At 46.7% G+C, this 14,819-nt stretch overlaps 1 protein-coding gene across 1 annotated transcript in view; it reads left to right on the forward strand.

Moving 5' to 3' along the window:
* The window catches only part of LOC129556377 (phospholipid-transporting ATPase IB), a 485,203-nt gene that overhangs the window by 253,940 nt on the left and 216,444 nt on the right, over positions 1-14,819 (forward strand). The window contains exon 26 of the mRNA XM_055426358.2: positions 12,973-13,156. Coding sequence (XP_055282333.2) covers positions 12,973-13,156 — 184 coding nt within the window. The remainder of the gene's footprint in view (positions 1-12,972; positions 13,157-14,819) is intronic.

Below are 14,819 nucleotides of genomic sequence, written 5' to 3' on the forward strand. Positions count from 1 at the left end.
AAGCTGCACACAGGTAGTGTGTCCAGTCTGAACTTGGACATATGCAAACGACCATGAAACCATCACCACCATCAGGGTACCAGACACACCCATCATGAGCAAAGCTGATCAAGGATCCTCCTGAGTGGTGAGCTGCTGGCCGTGGGCTCATTCCTGGTGGGGAGAGGCAGGATGTTTAGGAAAAGGTCCAGAGGGCATAGTAGTCCCACAAGCAGAGCAAGGCTGCAGGGTGGACAAACCTGTGATGCTTGTTCAGATTTATTTTTTATAGGAAAAACATTAAAACAGGAAGCTTTGATCGTTACGGAGAAAAAACAATTACTTCAGGTAATTTAATAGTGTCTCCTTAGTTTCTGTTCATTGTTATCTAAAATCTACTTCAAAAAAATATTACTGTGTGTAGAGACATCCTACTTGTGTCTACAAAATTTCTATTTTGAAAGAATTTCAGAGGGGGAAAAATAAAATCCTTTGGGGATTGTGTTGCTAGTTCAGCAAAGCATATAGTAGCAACATACCCATTTTTAAAGCCTGCTGCCGCTGCTAAGTCGCTTCAGTCATGTCCAACTCTGTGCAGCCCCATAGACAGCAACCCAACAGGCTCCACCATCCCTGGGATTCTCCAGGCAATAACACTGGAGTGGGTTGCCATTGCCTTCTCTGTTTTAAAGTCTGAGAATGTGTTATTCTTTTGGGCCCAAGTCTAAAAGTGAAGTGAGTTTTCTGACTGCATCCTTGTGGATTAGAAAACTGAGAGGCTCTGGGGCACTGATTGCACGGGGTCTGTGAACTCAGACAGCCATGCTGTCTGCAGAGGATGATTGTATGTCTTCCTGGTGAAATTGAGCTTTCATTGTGGATCTGATTGGTTGTTGTTGTTCAGTTGCTAAATCATGACTGACTCTTTGCAACCCCATCGACTACATGCAGCACGCTAGCCCTCCCTATCCTTCACCGTCTCCCAGAGTTTGCTCAAACCATTGTCCATTGAGTCAGTGATGCCATCTGACCATTTCATCCTCTTTCGTCCCCTTCTCCTCCTGCCCTCAATCTTTCCCAGCATCAGGGTCTTTTCCAGTGAGTCGGCTCTTCACATCAGGTGGCCAAAGTATTGGGGCTTCAGCTTCAGCATCAGTCTTTCCAATGAGTATTCAGGGTTGCTTTCCTTTAGGATTAACTGGTTTGATCTCCTTGCTGTCCAAGGGACTCTCAAGTTGATGGGTTTTCTGATTCTCCTGGAACCTCCTCTGTGGTGATTTGAAGATAACTAAGTTAACCTCCTACACTCTTGGTTTATTTCAAATTCAGTCTCATCCAAGGGTAGTGAGCAAGCCTGAGATTATATGTAAAAAATCGTGCCCATCATGTGGGTTGCCATTTCCTTTTCCAGGGGATCTTCCTGACCCAGGGATCAAACCTGAGTTTCCTGTATCTCCTGCATTTCAGGCGGATTCTTTACCTGCTGAGCCATCAGGGAAACCTGAATACCCCGTGGTGTAGTATAACTCAGGTGGCTGAGATCTGGGCCAAAGGTGGTCATTAAAGGAGTAAAGAGGAGTGTGGAATAAGTGAGGCTTTTGATGATTGTTCATCAGCTTTTGTTTTTAAGAAAAATACCCAACACAGTGAACAGTGCTCTCACCATGCTGACACCTTGACCTGTCTGCTATCCATTTACTTTCTCAGCAGAAGTTCCTGGAGTTGAGTTGCCTGTTCAGAAGTGACACCTGGTTACGTCACTCCATTGGTAGTATTTTAAGGGGCTGCATGTGTACCCATACATCATCACTGTGTATTTTTAGTCTACTTAGTTTTTGCCAAATTCTGTTCAAAACATTCCCTCCACGTGAAGACTTTTGGGCTGTATGGCCACTGTCTCTGGCTGTCCTTTCAGGACAAGCTCAGAGAAGGGTTCCTTTTATGATTGTCTCCTAACTTCTCTTTACTCCCCACCCTCTGCTGTGTTCTTGGCTGAACTGTGATGTCCTGGTCACTTTCGTTGTCCCCCCGACTAGGGTGACAAATAAGCAGCTCTTATCTCTTCAGCTGGAGTGTGGCATCCTGGGGGCAGGGTGGGGTCTGGCTCACCATGGGGTCTTTGACCCTCCCATGGGACTCTTCCCCAGGGTGGGACTGCACCTCATGTGCTGAGAGAAGGCACAGACCAGGTGGGTGCCTCCTTGGAACCACAGATCAGAGACATGCTGGCAGGACGATCACAGCACGTGTCAGATCACTGGGTGAGTAAAACACACAGGTGAAACTGGGAGGCGGCATCACAGACAGACCAGGGAATGCACATGGGAGCCCACGAGCTGGGTGAGTCTCCTGGGTGTGGTCCTGCAGCTGCCCACCCCCACTTGACCCCCCGCCCCCCCCACACTCGTATAAAACCCCCTCCGGCTCCTTCAGCCAACAGCTCAGAGCTGAATCCTGTGGGTGCTGGCAGAATGTTCTAGGTGTGTGTGTGTGTGGTAGGCCGCTTCCTCTTCTCTTGATGAGCACAATACTGCCTTCCTCACAGACCAGGGTGACATGAGCTGTCAGTGCGGAGACTCATTTTGGTGGAATAGGTCCGTCCACAAGTGTCGTGAGAGTGGATCACGTACCCAGGAGTGTGGTGACCACTGGTGTTATGTTGGGAAACAGCGAGTGTGGTGCTGCCTTGGGGAGATGGCAGCGGGAACGCCAGCCTCGGTGTGGAAGGACGGGGTCTCCATGTCTGCGATGTCACTTCCCACCTTGTCTCTCAGGGACGAGATGTCTGAGAACTGGCAGCCCCACCAGGGACCCATGATGATGCTCTTGAGTGAAGGGTGTCCCTGCCTGTGAAGGGTGTCCTTTTCCCCTGGGCATGGTGAGTGAGTGTGCAGGAAAAGATGTACCACACCTGCATCAAAACAGCCTCCTCAAATTCAGTATGAGTTTATTTCCTTGATTAATGTGCATCTGGAAGAAATAGAAAATGGCTATTTCCAATTACCATTAAAGTGTACTAAGCCAACATTCGTGTATATTTTTCTCTCCTTCATTCACTCAAGGACTTGGAAAGAAACCACTTCCCTTGCATTTAGCACCATGTCTGTGTGATTTATGGGCTTCCCAGGTGGCGCTAGTGGAAAAGAACCCACCTGCCAAAGCACAGGACACAAGAGGCGCGGGTTAGATCCCTGGGTTGGGAAGATGCCCTGGAGAAGGAAATGGCAACCCACTCCAGTATTCTTACCTGGGAAATCCCATGGACAGAGGAACCTGACGAGCTGTAGTCTATGGGTCGCAAAGAGTCGGACACAACTGAGCGACAGCACACACACATGCACACTGTGTGATTTATTCCAAGAACTGCCGGGTGCCCTGCAGGTCCACCTGATTCAGTGGGGATTGATGTCCCACCTTATCACTGCAGCACCTCAGCAGCTGGGGGGATGTCTCTATACGTCCAACTTAATTGCCAGATGCATTTATATTGGTCAACCAGTTGGCTGCAGTCTGTGTAGCTAGATTGTTAACATATATATTCTTTTGTTCAACTAATGACCTAAACTTTATAGCATGTGGATAAAAAGAGTCCCCAAATGTAGAAAGGAAACTGACAGAGCATGTCGGTGTCTCATTAAACTAACTGGCCCTGGCCTCTGGGGATATCTGTGAGCAAGTCAGACAGAGTGGGCTTATCCCCATGCTGATGGCCCAGATCCATCAGGCGGTTATCTCTCCAGGAAGCAGCAGCCTTCTGTTTGCTTCTTAGGGAAACTCCAACTTTTAAACATTTCAAACAGAAAAAAAAACCCTCTGTGATTTTGTGTGTGTGGGGTGGGGGGCGGGGATGGAGGAGGTGCTGCTTTTGCAAATATGACTTAATCGGCTGCAGCTAGCTTCTTGGAAACCAAACCATCTTTTCAGTAATGTTGAAAAGTGTTTCCCTTTGACTGAAAATGCCTTTGACTTTAGAAGAACTCTGCTTAGAGTTTTGTGGCTCCATCGAGCCCCATGTGAGTGAGCACAAAGTGGGGAATTGTCTGATGGCACAGAGGCATACATCATTTTAGCTCTTAAAATTGTTTCAGAGATGAAGAGCACATTCACATTTAATGTCTTTCTGTGACTTTAATCATCATCTCAGAAATGAAGTGCTTTTTAGATTCTTTTGTCTTTTACTATGAAAGTGAAAGTGTTCGTTGCTCAGTCATGTCCTACTCTCTGTGACCCCACAGACTGTAGCCTGCCAGGCCCCTCTGTCCATGGGATTCTCCAGGCAAGAATACTGAAGTGGGTAGCCATTCCCTTCTCCAGGGTACCTTCCTGGACCAGGGATTGAACTGGGGTCTCCTGCATTGCAGACTGATTCTTTACTGTCTGAGGCACAAGGGACCAGCAGATTATCTGTGAAATGAGAGAAGAATCACAGATTTTGTAAAATCATAGGGTAATTGAGAATGGTCATCTACTGGAGGGGGTAGTTTTGTTTCTGACTTGTTTACTGATATTATTTTACATAGCTAGGGCTATTTGACATTATTTTATATGTTTCTATCCATTTTCTTTGGAAAGCATAAAACCGGGTCTATAAACTTTCACTTGTATTAATTGCACCCCAGCTGGGTTATGGTTTGCTGTTTTGTTTTGATTTTGGAGCTGAGAGCAGGGAGGATGATGTGGGGTCTGAATGAAGAGAACCAGGCTTCCGTGTTTGAGGTCACTTGGGGAGGAGGTTGTGCTTGTGGTGGCTGCACATACATTAGTGGTGTTTTTCATTGATTCTAGGGAACCACGGGCATTGTTTTAGGGCATGAGGATGGAGTGGGCTCATCGTACAGTGGTGATCGTTCAGAAAAAGCTGGTGTTATTTCACCTCCATCTTCAGATGCAGGTCTTCCGCTCAGCTCCCCACTCCCTCCGGGACAGAGCTGCTGAGCAAGGGGTGCTGACAGTGACAAGGATACTCATTCCTTATTTGCTGTCTGCTCCATGCATATCCGTCCCCAAAGCACACAGCAGAGGGGCTTCCATCACTTCTGCAGCCTTGGTCACGAGAGTAAATAAGCTGAAGCCCTTGTGTGCCAAGCACATTGTTGGGTGTGTGGACAGTTGAAAAAGGGGAGACATTGTCTTCACTCTGCAAGACCTGAAATCTTGCTTGTGTTTATGTACATTCATATTCAGTAGGTATGAATAGTAGTGTAAATGATTATACTATTTAATGGGTTGGTAGAGAAAGAAACCATATATTAAATTATACATGAAGATGTCCGACACAGGACTTTAGGGGAAGGGCTAATAAATTCAATAAACCATCAGCAGTAAGAATAGAAGAGTTTTCTTCGAGCCAAACTGAGGACTACAGCCCGGAAGCCTGATTCCCAGATGACTCTGAGAAACTGCTCCGGAGAAGCAGGGTTCTCAGCACAGTTTTATATCTTGTCAGAACAAAGAGCATTCAACAAGCCAGGGATACATTTCTTCAAGGTTTCAAATCACAGACCAGCCTGACGTCCACAGAGAGTCAGCATGACCTTGGCACCTGGGAGGGATACTTACCATCAAAGAAGGACCAGCACTGGCGTCCCAGGAAGGGAGGCGTTTAATCTTTATTTTGAACGTGGACAGTTCTTAACTTCTGGTCAGTGTGTGCTTTTCTTTGATAATTAAAGCAGATGTACAGTGTATGTTTGATAGGCCAAAAACAGGCTGTTCTAGTTAGCATCCAATTCAGTTCATTCAAGTGAACTCAGAATGACTTTCCCAGACCTCAATATGTGAACATTTATTTTTTTTTATTTTGAAAAACAGGCTGGTAGAGATTTAATTTTATATACCATATAGTTCCCCTCTTTAACGTGTACAGTTCAGTGGGTTTTAGTATATTCACAAGTATGCATCCATCAGCACAGTCAACTTTAGAACGTTTTCATCACCTCAGAAAGAAACCCCTTTAGGTGTCACCCCACTAACCCACCAAAGTACAAGCAGGAAACTGAGAACCAGAGGACAAAGTAGCATTGTTGGAGTTTTATTACATTGCTTGAAAAACAGATAATGACACAGAAGGTATCATACTTTAGAGTCTATCTGTAGTTCAGTAGGTCCCCTACACACGAACCTTCAAGTTGCAGACTTTCAAAGATGCAAATGTGCCTTCCATAAACATCAGGCATGAGTGACATTGCACCTGGCCCTTCATCTCCAACTGCTGATGACCCTTCAGCTCTACCATCTCCCACCTCCTCTCCCCGCTCCAGTTAGTAACTCTTCTTGTCTGGTCACTTGATGCCAGCGCCTGTGTGTCAGTTGTACTGGACTACTGTACTTTTCAGGCACTATACTATAAAATTCAAATGTTTTCTTTGTTTTTTATGCACTGTTTGTGTGAAAAGTATTATAAACCTATTACAGTACAGGACTATATAGCCAATTGTGTCACTTGGGTACCTAGGCTATCTGCTGAACTTAGAGCAAATTGGACTTAACAAATACGCTCTCAGAATGGAACTCATTTGTGTGTAAGGGATATATTTACCTATTCCGTTTAATTAGACACTCTGGGGATGAGTGTGTATCTGTAAATGAACTGAAGAGTTTGGATGTTTGCTGTGACACTGATCTAGTCTCGTGCCCCCGACACATCCTCTTGGTTGGGGCCCACTTTGGTCCCGTGTTTGGCTGCAAGGTGGGTGGAATCATAAGTTTGCATCAAGGCTCTTGTGGGCCAAGAACTCAGACCCATCTTCGTGGAGCTGGGAGCTCCTCTGTGGGAGCAGCACCCCCACACACACATCTCAAGAGTCTCAGCTGGAACTTCCTTCTCTCTCTCCCCCTGACCCCAGTCTGGTACCAGCCCTAGCCCTGCAGTCAGATGTCTGGTGAGTTCTCTCTTGATCCTTGTTACAAGCTCAGCATCAAGGCGCTCTGCCCGGAGGCAGCGTGGTCCTGCCAGATAAGGTGGACCTGGCCGGTACTGGTGGCACCGACCCACTACCAGCCTGTAAACAGCAGGCTTGATTCTTTGGCAGTGGTACAAGAGGTTGCAAAAGGTGGTAACCCGATACATGTGGTTGTTGGTGAATTCATTTCCTCTGAATGTACCAGGTGGAATCAAAGGTTGTGATTTGGGCTTCTCTGAACAGACAAATGAGTCCTCTTAATCTTGCACTTTCTTTAATCAAACTGCAAGATGAGCATTATTCACTTAGCATGCTAAGTGTGTCCTTGAACACGAAATGAAAACTATTCATTGTAATTAAGGAGGAGGAAACGGGGAGCTGTGTTTGAAGTCCCAAAGAATCATTTAAAAAATGGATGATTCCGCAAATGTTCATTTATCACCTGTTGTGTTTGGTGCTGTGAAGCAGGTCCTGCACACCGGGTAGCTCAGAGCCCAGTTGTGGAGGCGGAAGTGCACAGCTGCCTGCATTTCTGATGGGGCTTTATCTGAAGAAGCCTGTGACGATGGCCTTGACCAGCTTGGAGAGTGAGTTACACACACGGCTTTGCAGCAGCCTCGGCTGACTGCTGTCATAGTTCACTCCCTCTGGGGGTGCACGTGCCTTAAGGCCCACGTCCTCTCTTTACACAAACCCGCATGGGTGTTCACTCTGCCAGGTGTGCCCACCAGCCCAGGACCTCCTCCCCATGTGCTTGATGACTGGCCATATCTCTCTGGATGGCAGGCCATAAAGTACTCTGTTTAGGACTTTAGCAGGTGTCCAGAGCCATCAGGAATCATTTTCGTGCTCTGTTTGGGGAGTGGTAGAATGCTGTTGTTTTTCCAGTAGCCTTTATTTTTAGAAGTTTTAGGCTCACAGGAAATGAAGGAAAGGTCTGGATATCCCCCTGTCCCCCTTCCCCACATATGCATGGCTTCCCCCACTATCAACATCTATTGCCCATCTGAGGCCAGGCATGCTGTTTTGAAATAGTAGTGAAATTTACAGTGGGGAGTAGTTAATGTATGTTAGCTTCAAGGAAGCAGACGCTCCTGAGAGGGTCTTGGGGGCCTTAATAAAGCATTTCAAGGAAGCAGAGTATCGATAGGATGTTGATAGTGGGGGAAGAGTGAATCGGTAGGATTCACTCTTAGTGTTGTCCATCCAATGGGTTTGGATGAATGTACTTCCTGGTTTACACACGTTTACTTATATGGTCATGAAAAGGGAAGCATATCATTTCCTGCTATTGAGACCAAAAATTAGTGGTTTTTATTAAATATGCATTGCATTGCATGAGTGCTCAGTCATGTCTGACACTTTGCAACCCCATGGACTGTAACCCACTAGGCTTCTCTGTCCACGGGATTTTCCAGGCAAGAAGATTGGAGTGGGTTGCCATTTCCTTCTCCAGTTAAATATAAGCTTTAGCTTTGAGAAGGGTCTGTGTTATTTAAAAGAAAGACCTTTGTTTAGTTCACTTCTATTCCCACCCAACAAATCCCACTCTCAAATTTTTTTAAAAAAGGACAGGAGAGAGAAGCATTGATTTCTGCACTGACCCCCTAGGCATGGGAACCTGGCCTGGCTACCATCATCCCCGGGCCTCTCAGCACTCTTGGCTGTTTGGATTAGGACTGGGGTGAAGGTCAGTGGTGAAATGGCTGACTTCTTTTTGCAGAGTATGAGCAGTTACAGCTTGCCCTGCTTGTTGATCATTAACCAGGTGGGGGCCTTTGTTCCAGCACAGGTGATGGGCAGGTGTGATTAAGGTCATTCTCTTAAGCACCTCAGTCGTCATTCATTTTCAGCCTTGCAGCATCTCATGATGACTGGTCCTGATGGAGCCGTCAGCTTGCTCCGAGACATCAAAACTCAAGCCCTTCTCAGCTTTCCTCCCGACTGTATTTCCTATACCACCTGCCCTGGAGCTGAGGCCAGGCATGCTGTTTTGAAATAGTAGTGAAATTTACAGTGGGGAGTAGTTAATGTATGTTAGCTTCAAGGAAGCAGACACTCCTGAGAGGGTCTTGGGGGCCTTAATAAAGCATTTCAAGGAAGCAGAGTATCGAATTTATGCTTTTTGTGCTAAAAACATTAAGGTATTTAAATGTGTTATTCTAATCCCTCTTGCAGCCTGGGAACAGGAGGATCCTATATCTCTTATTTAAATCCCAGCCTTGCTTGACTGCGCCTAGTATAGGAAGAAACAAGCGCTAACCAGTCGACTTCAGTGAATATAAAATTCAGTGTCATTCACAGCATACAACTTAGTAAAGTTTTTATAAAATGCGGTTGCCCAGATCTTAATTGATTTGACACCATTTGGTGTCGATGTTGGGTTTTCAGAAGCCATCCTCCTGTCTGAGCGCCTCTTGAGTTGCTCTGTGATAAAATTGTCATGGACACAAGTGCAGATGATAAATCCTGAACCCACAAGCTGGGTATCCTGATTTCAAAGGGAGCCCTTTCTCAGTTGCAGAGTAAGCTGATCTTCAGCCAGGGTGTCCTCCCTTTACCAAGAGCACTTCTAAAAGCCTGAGTTGCCCAGGCAGCATTTACGGCCCTGGTGCAGGATCAGGTTATAAGGGTTTTGTTCTCTTAGTAAAGAAGATCAGGTTCCCTCTGACTCACACTGTGGGATGGCTGGTCTGTCCCCCCGGAGGCTGGGGAGCAAGATGGGCCCTTAGCAGGCAGGCAGTCACTGAGGTCAGTGATAAATATTAATAGATGGCCTCATCTCCGCATAGCCTCCTTCCTTTTAAAATTCCTGTTTATTGAGGAAACTTCCAGCATTTAGAATCAAGATGTAGAGGCCGTATAAAGATGACCTCAGAGGACCAGAAAATCTCGTCTTGAAATTTTTCATCCTTAAACCTTGGATAGTGCAGCCCAGTGAAAGTGCCTGGGCGAGTTTGCTTTTCAAGGTCCAACGCTAAACATAGGAGAATCAGGACTGTATTTTCTGCAGTGTGTGTGTGTACAGCTCTAAGATAGTCAGGGACCCCTCCAGATTTTATATGATTATTAAATATTAAATACCAAATGAGGTAAATGAACCTTTTGAACAACAAGGATATCATCAGTAGAAAAGGTTGATGTATTTTTATAGCAGTCAGTTTATATAAATAGTATATTTTAAAAGCCTCTCAAGTTCTTTTTCTGCTTCTATCCTTCTCCCTTCCCCCTCTCCCTCCCCTTCCTCCCTCTTCTTCTTTTTGGTAGAGTTTGAAGATGAGCTCAACTTCAGCTTTTGAGAGTTGAGTTCTACCTGAAGCGTCTTTTCTGGAGTGTGGAACCATTTATACTTACCATTTATGGAAAATGAATACTTAGACCATGTTGAAAATCACATTTGTACGTATAGGATGCTGCAGAAATGTTATGCTTTCTGCAGTTTGAATTTAATATCTGCCCACATATATGTATTAAATTCCTAAAGTGACTGTAAAATTGTCCCAGCAGGATACAAAGCACGATGACAGGGCACCTGCCTGCTTTCCCCCAGCCTCCCCATAGCCAGATTTGTCATCTTGTGCCCAAAGCGCGCACACAACCTCCACTGTCGTCAGAGGGAGACCTCCTTATGGCTGAAACTGGCAAAGTCCAGGAAATGTTATCAAAACATGTGCATTTCAACCATGCCAAAATAAGTAACGGTGCTGGCACACCTGGGTTCTTGACTCCATTTCTTAGCAAATCCAGTGGCATGTTGGCCTGTGTGTCATAGCGGTGGCTGGACAGCATCAGGGCTCATCGTTAATTCATGCAGTTGTTTGTCACCAGTAATGAGATTCCACATTTTATTCCGTCAGCAAGTTCAGTGCTTATTCTACTAGCCTCTGCGTTGATCGTTATTAGTGCAAAGGCACTGAAGTGTTGGAGGTTTCAATAGCATGTGATTTCAGACTGAAATCCTTGTGCAGAGAGCAAATACCCGGTGAAGTGCTTAAACAGACCTCATTTGGAGGACTTGCACCACCCAACATCCCGAGACCGTTTGTAGAGAGTTGGTGAGCCAGTGTCTGCCCCACCCTCTAAGTGCTTAAGATGATACTCAGGGCCTCACCAGCGGCTTATCATGGTCAAAGCACAGTGATGGAAAGAGGCCCGGGATGGGGGGACGGGTAGTGGGAAGAGACCAGGCTTACATGCTAGCCTGTCCCAGGAGAGCCCTACGAGAGGCCAAAGAGCTCTGGCAGCTATACGTCACTAAGAGCTGTCACAAAAAGCCTGTAGTAAGTCTGTAACGTTTCCAGGGATGTTGGGAGAAAACAGAATCAAGACCCTTGGCGTGTTTAGTCAGGAAGCTTGTAAACAGCGTCCATTCCTGGCCCACAGGCGGTGGGGGGAGGGGGTGCTTTTATCTACTTCCGAGGGTGATGAAGTTTAAATCTTACAGAGGCGTCTGGTCATTTTATGAGTGCTTTCACTCACCATGTTTCTAGGTCTGTTACTTATACAGAAGTTAACATAGTTTTGTGTCAGTCGAAGAGTGTGTTTTTCCCCTGTTATTCATAGTATGGTTAGAGATGTAATTAATCTTAGAACCGTGATTGTGGTAGTTAGTCCCCGTGGATTGAACGTCCACTGTATGAATCGTTGGATTAGCAGTGAGGCTGGGGTGCGGGCCAGGCAGGAAGAGGAAGGAACAGTGAAAAAGACAAGTACACCCCACAGAAAGGATGTACTCAGCCATACTGAGTATATATTAATCAGGGTTCACAGAAGTGATACAATTTAGGGACTTCAGGTGGTGGTGGCTCCCCTTGTGGTCTCTCCTCCTTCCTGCTCTTTTATGAGATCAGAGAAGAAATAGTAACTTCAATCCTATGGCATTTTGTAGAAAACCTCTCATTTTATATTACCAATCAGATGTGGTTTTGAATTTTTTTAACTTTTATTTCATATTGGAGTGTAATTTACAATGTTGTGTTAGTTTCAAGTGTACAATACAGAGTCAAACATGACTGAAACAACTTTAGCACACACGCACCATACACTAGTCATTTTGAAAAGTAAAAGTGAAAGGGTTAGTCACTCAGTTGTGTCCACACTTTGCGACCCCATGGACTGTAGCCCACCAGGCTCCTCTGTCCATGGGATTCTCCAGGCAAGAATACTGGAGTGGGTAGCCATTCCCTTCTCCAGGGGATCTTCCCAACCCAGGGATCGAACCCAGGTCTCCTGCACTCCAGGCAGATTCTTTACCATCTGAGCCACCATGCTTTATTATCTGGTTTTATACTCCGAACAAACACTTCATCATAATGAATGGTGCTGTGTTTTGGACCCCATAGATTTGTACTGCTCTTTCCCCCAGGTGGGCTATGGGAAAGAGCCCACTGTCTTTGACTCTCCGTGGAAATAGCCCCTCTCAGGTACAGTTTGCACACCATCTCCTTTGGGGCCAGGCTTCTACAAGTTCGGTGTCAGTGGACCTTCTGTCCTGGGATTGCCCGTCTTTAGCCCTTCTGCCTTGGCTGCCCTTCAAACGCTGCCTCCATCTCCAGGGTGGAGATGGAGAACTCTTTCTTCTTTCCTCTCACACTAGTCCTCTTTTCTGCACTTCTCAAGCCCTGCCAATTTTTCATTCCCTTTTCTGAAAGCAGGTTTTGTAGAAAATTCCCTTGCCCTCCCTAAGTTACGTGTGATAGACGGCAAAGCAAAACGGATCTGTGCTAGTTTTCTGATTTATTGGGAAGACCTATACCAAGACCTCTGTGAGCATCTCGGCTGCCGTTATCATCCGGGAGGGCAGGCATGCCCCAGAGGAGTTTGCACGTACTGCTCCTGCCCAGCGGTGTGATTACTGACGGGCTGTGTTTTGAGTTAACTTGAGTTGTGTATTTCATTTGTGAAGCTGGCACATACTTGAAAGCCGCAAGCTACTGTTTTCTGAAAGCTTCTTTGCACATGAGCCTAAAACTGTCTGTATTGGATTTGGAAATTATCCAGTAACTGCCCTTTTAATGCAGCGAAATGTAGATTACAGCTGTTTCCTCTGGAAGGACACGTAGAGTCCTAACTCGTCTCTCTCCTCCTCCAGGGTGTCTCCTCTGCAGAAGTCGGAGATAGTGGACGTGGTGAAGAAGCGGGTGAAAGCCATCACCCTGGCCATCGGGGATGGTGCCAACGATGTGGGGATGATCCAGACGGCCCACGTGGGTGTGGGCATCAGTGGGAACGAGGGCATGCAGGCCACCAACAACTCGGATTACGCCATCGCTCAGGTGAGCCGCCTGGTCAACCGGCCGTCACATGCAGTTGACAGAGTCCGCTGGGCATGAAGGCCAGCTGGCGCTTGACCTTCAGTCCAGTCCTTCAGCTGCTCCTTTGGAGGCGGCGTGGAGGAGAACCCACTGGTGTAATTGGGTTTTTCTCTTGGTTTCATCTTGTGTAGTTACGAGGCCCTGTCCTGCGGTTTGGGTTTCTTTTTCGGCAGTGGGAAGGGCCAGGTTTTCTGTCGTCCAGGTGAGAGGTCATTTCCAACAGGTGGATCTCTGATTTTATGATAATGATCTCTTCCCCTAAACCCTGCAACTGCTGCGTGTCCTCTTCCAGCATCCTCTGTGCCCGAGGATGGCTGTGCTTGTAGCACCTATTCTCTGTATCCCCCTCCTAACATCTCCCGTCTTCCAGAAGGTGCTGGAACCCTCTCTCTCATGTGGCATGTGAGGTCGGGGGAATCAGTGATTCACAGACACCGCCCTCTTGGCTGTGCCATGGGGGGCACAGAGCCATTGCTGTCAGGTGAACTGTCAGGAGTGTGAACCCCAGGCAGCAGTTCCCCCCCATCCCCTGCCATGGTCAGCAGCACAAAGCTTTTGGCAGTTTGATTCAGCAGAGGCTCCTAACATACTTAGTAGCTCCTGTCCTAGCAGTCGGAGACTGAACGGAATGTCCACTCCTCAGTGACAGCCCCAAACTGAAGGGAAATGGCCAAGCTCCTACCCCCCTGGGATTTGCATCTAGACCATTTTTGCTGCCTGACCATCCAGGAAATCTAGGTGTCTCAGAGAACACAGACCGTTTCCTCCCATCTCCGATCACAGTGTGCTGGGATTAAATCCCTGCTTGTTGGCTCGAGTCCCCTCGTGTTCCTCCGTGTTCAGTCTTTGGGAGAATGCATTAACCTTATCACATGAGCACGAGTAATCATGGCCTTTTCCTCCTTGAAGCTGAAATCTGGGGCTGCATGTTAAGTATGGAAGAACTTGTTTCAAGCCCAGGGATGCAGGTTGGCCTTATGCATTTTTAAGATCTCACTTCCTGGAGCGGGGGCTCTGCTTAGATGCCATCTTAAATCCCCACCGCTCCCCACCCACCAGCTAGTGGTTTTGCAAACACAGAGAACAGCAGGATCCTTATAGGTCCAAAAAGTGCATGAAATCAACCTTGTTCCTTTTGTCAATTTCAAATGAATCCTCAAGATGATGACTAGTGTAGATAGGAGAAGGAATTCCAACTTTATAGGTGGGAAAACTGGGCTTCCTTTACAAGCGGTGACCTACCGCAGGTCCCAGCCCCCAGGGTCAGAGAACAGCGGACCTGCACGTGACCTTGGGGAACTAGCCCCGTGCACCTGCCTGGTTCCTTTCCAGAGTCAACTGCCCCAAGGCCTGTGGGACTCGCACTTCCTGCAGGCTGTCAGCACCTGGAGATGTTATGCACCCCAGCATTATTAAATACTTGAGTTATAGCATCATATGGCTGGCAGGGGTCTTCAGAGGTTTCCTAGGAGCTCTAGGCAAATATTTGTCCATCTTTTTCTTGCAAATGTCGAGGGAAGGGAGATTCTGTGACCTGCTTTATTGAAACCGGACTAATAGAATGTGGGATCTGGAGCAGTTGGTCTCTTCAAATTAAAGGCAAATCAAAATGACAAGCAAATCA

Source organism: Moschus berezovskii, chromosome 13 (genome assembly GCF_049115385.1).
Source record: "Moschus berezovskii isolate FMDL1 chromosome 13, NW_MosBer_1.0, whole genome shotgun sequence".
Taxonomy (NCBI): Eukaryota; Metazoa; Chordata; class Mammalia; order Artiodactyla; family Moschidae; genus Moschus; species Moschus berezovskii.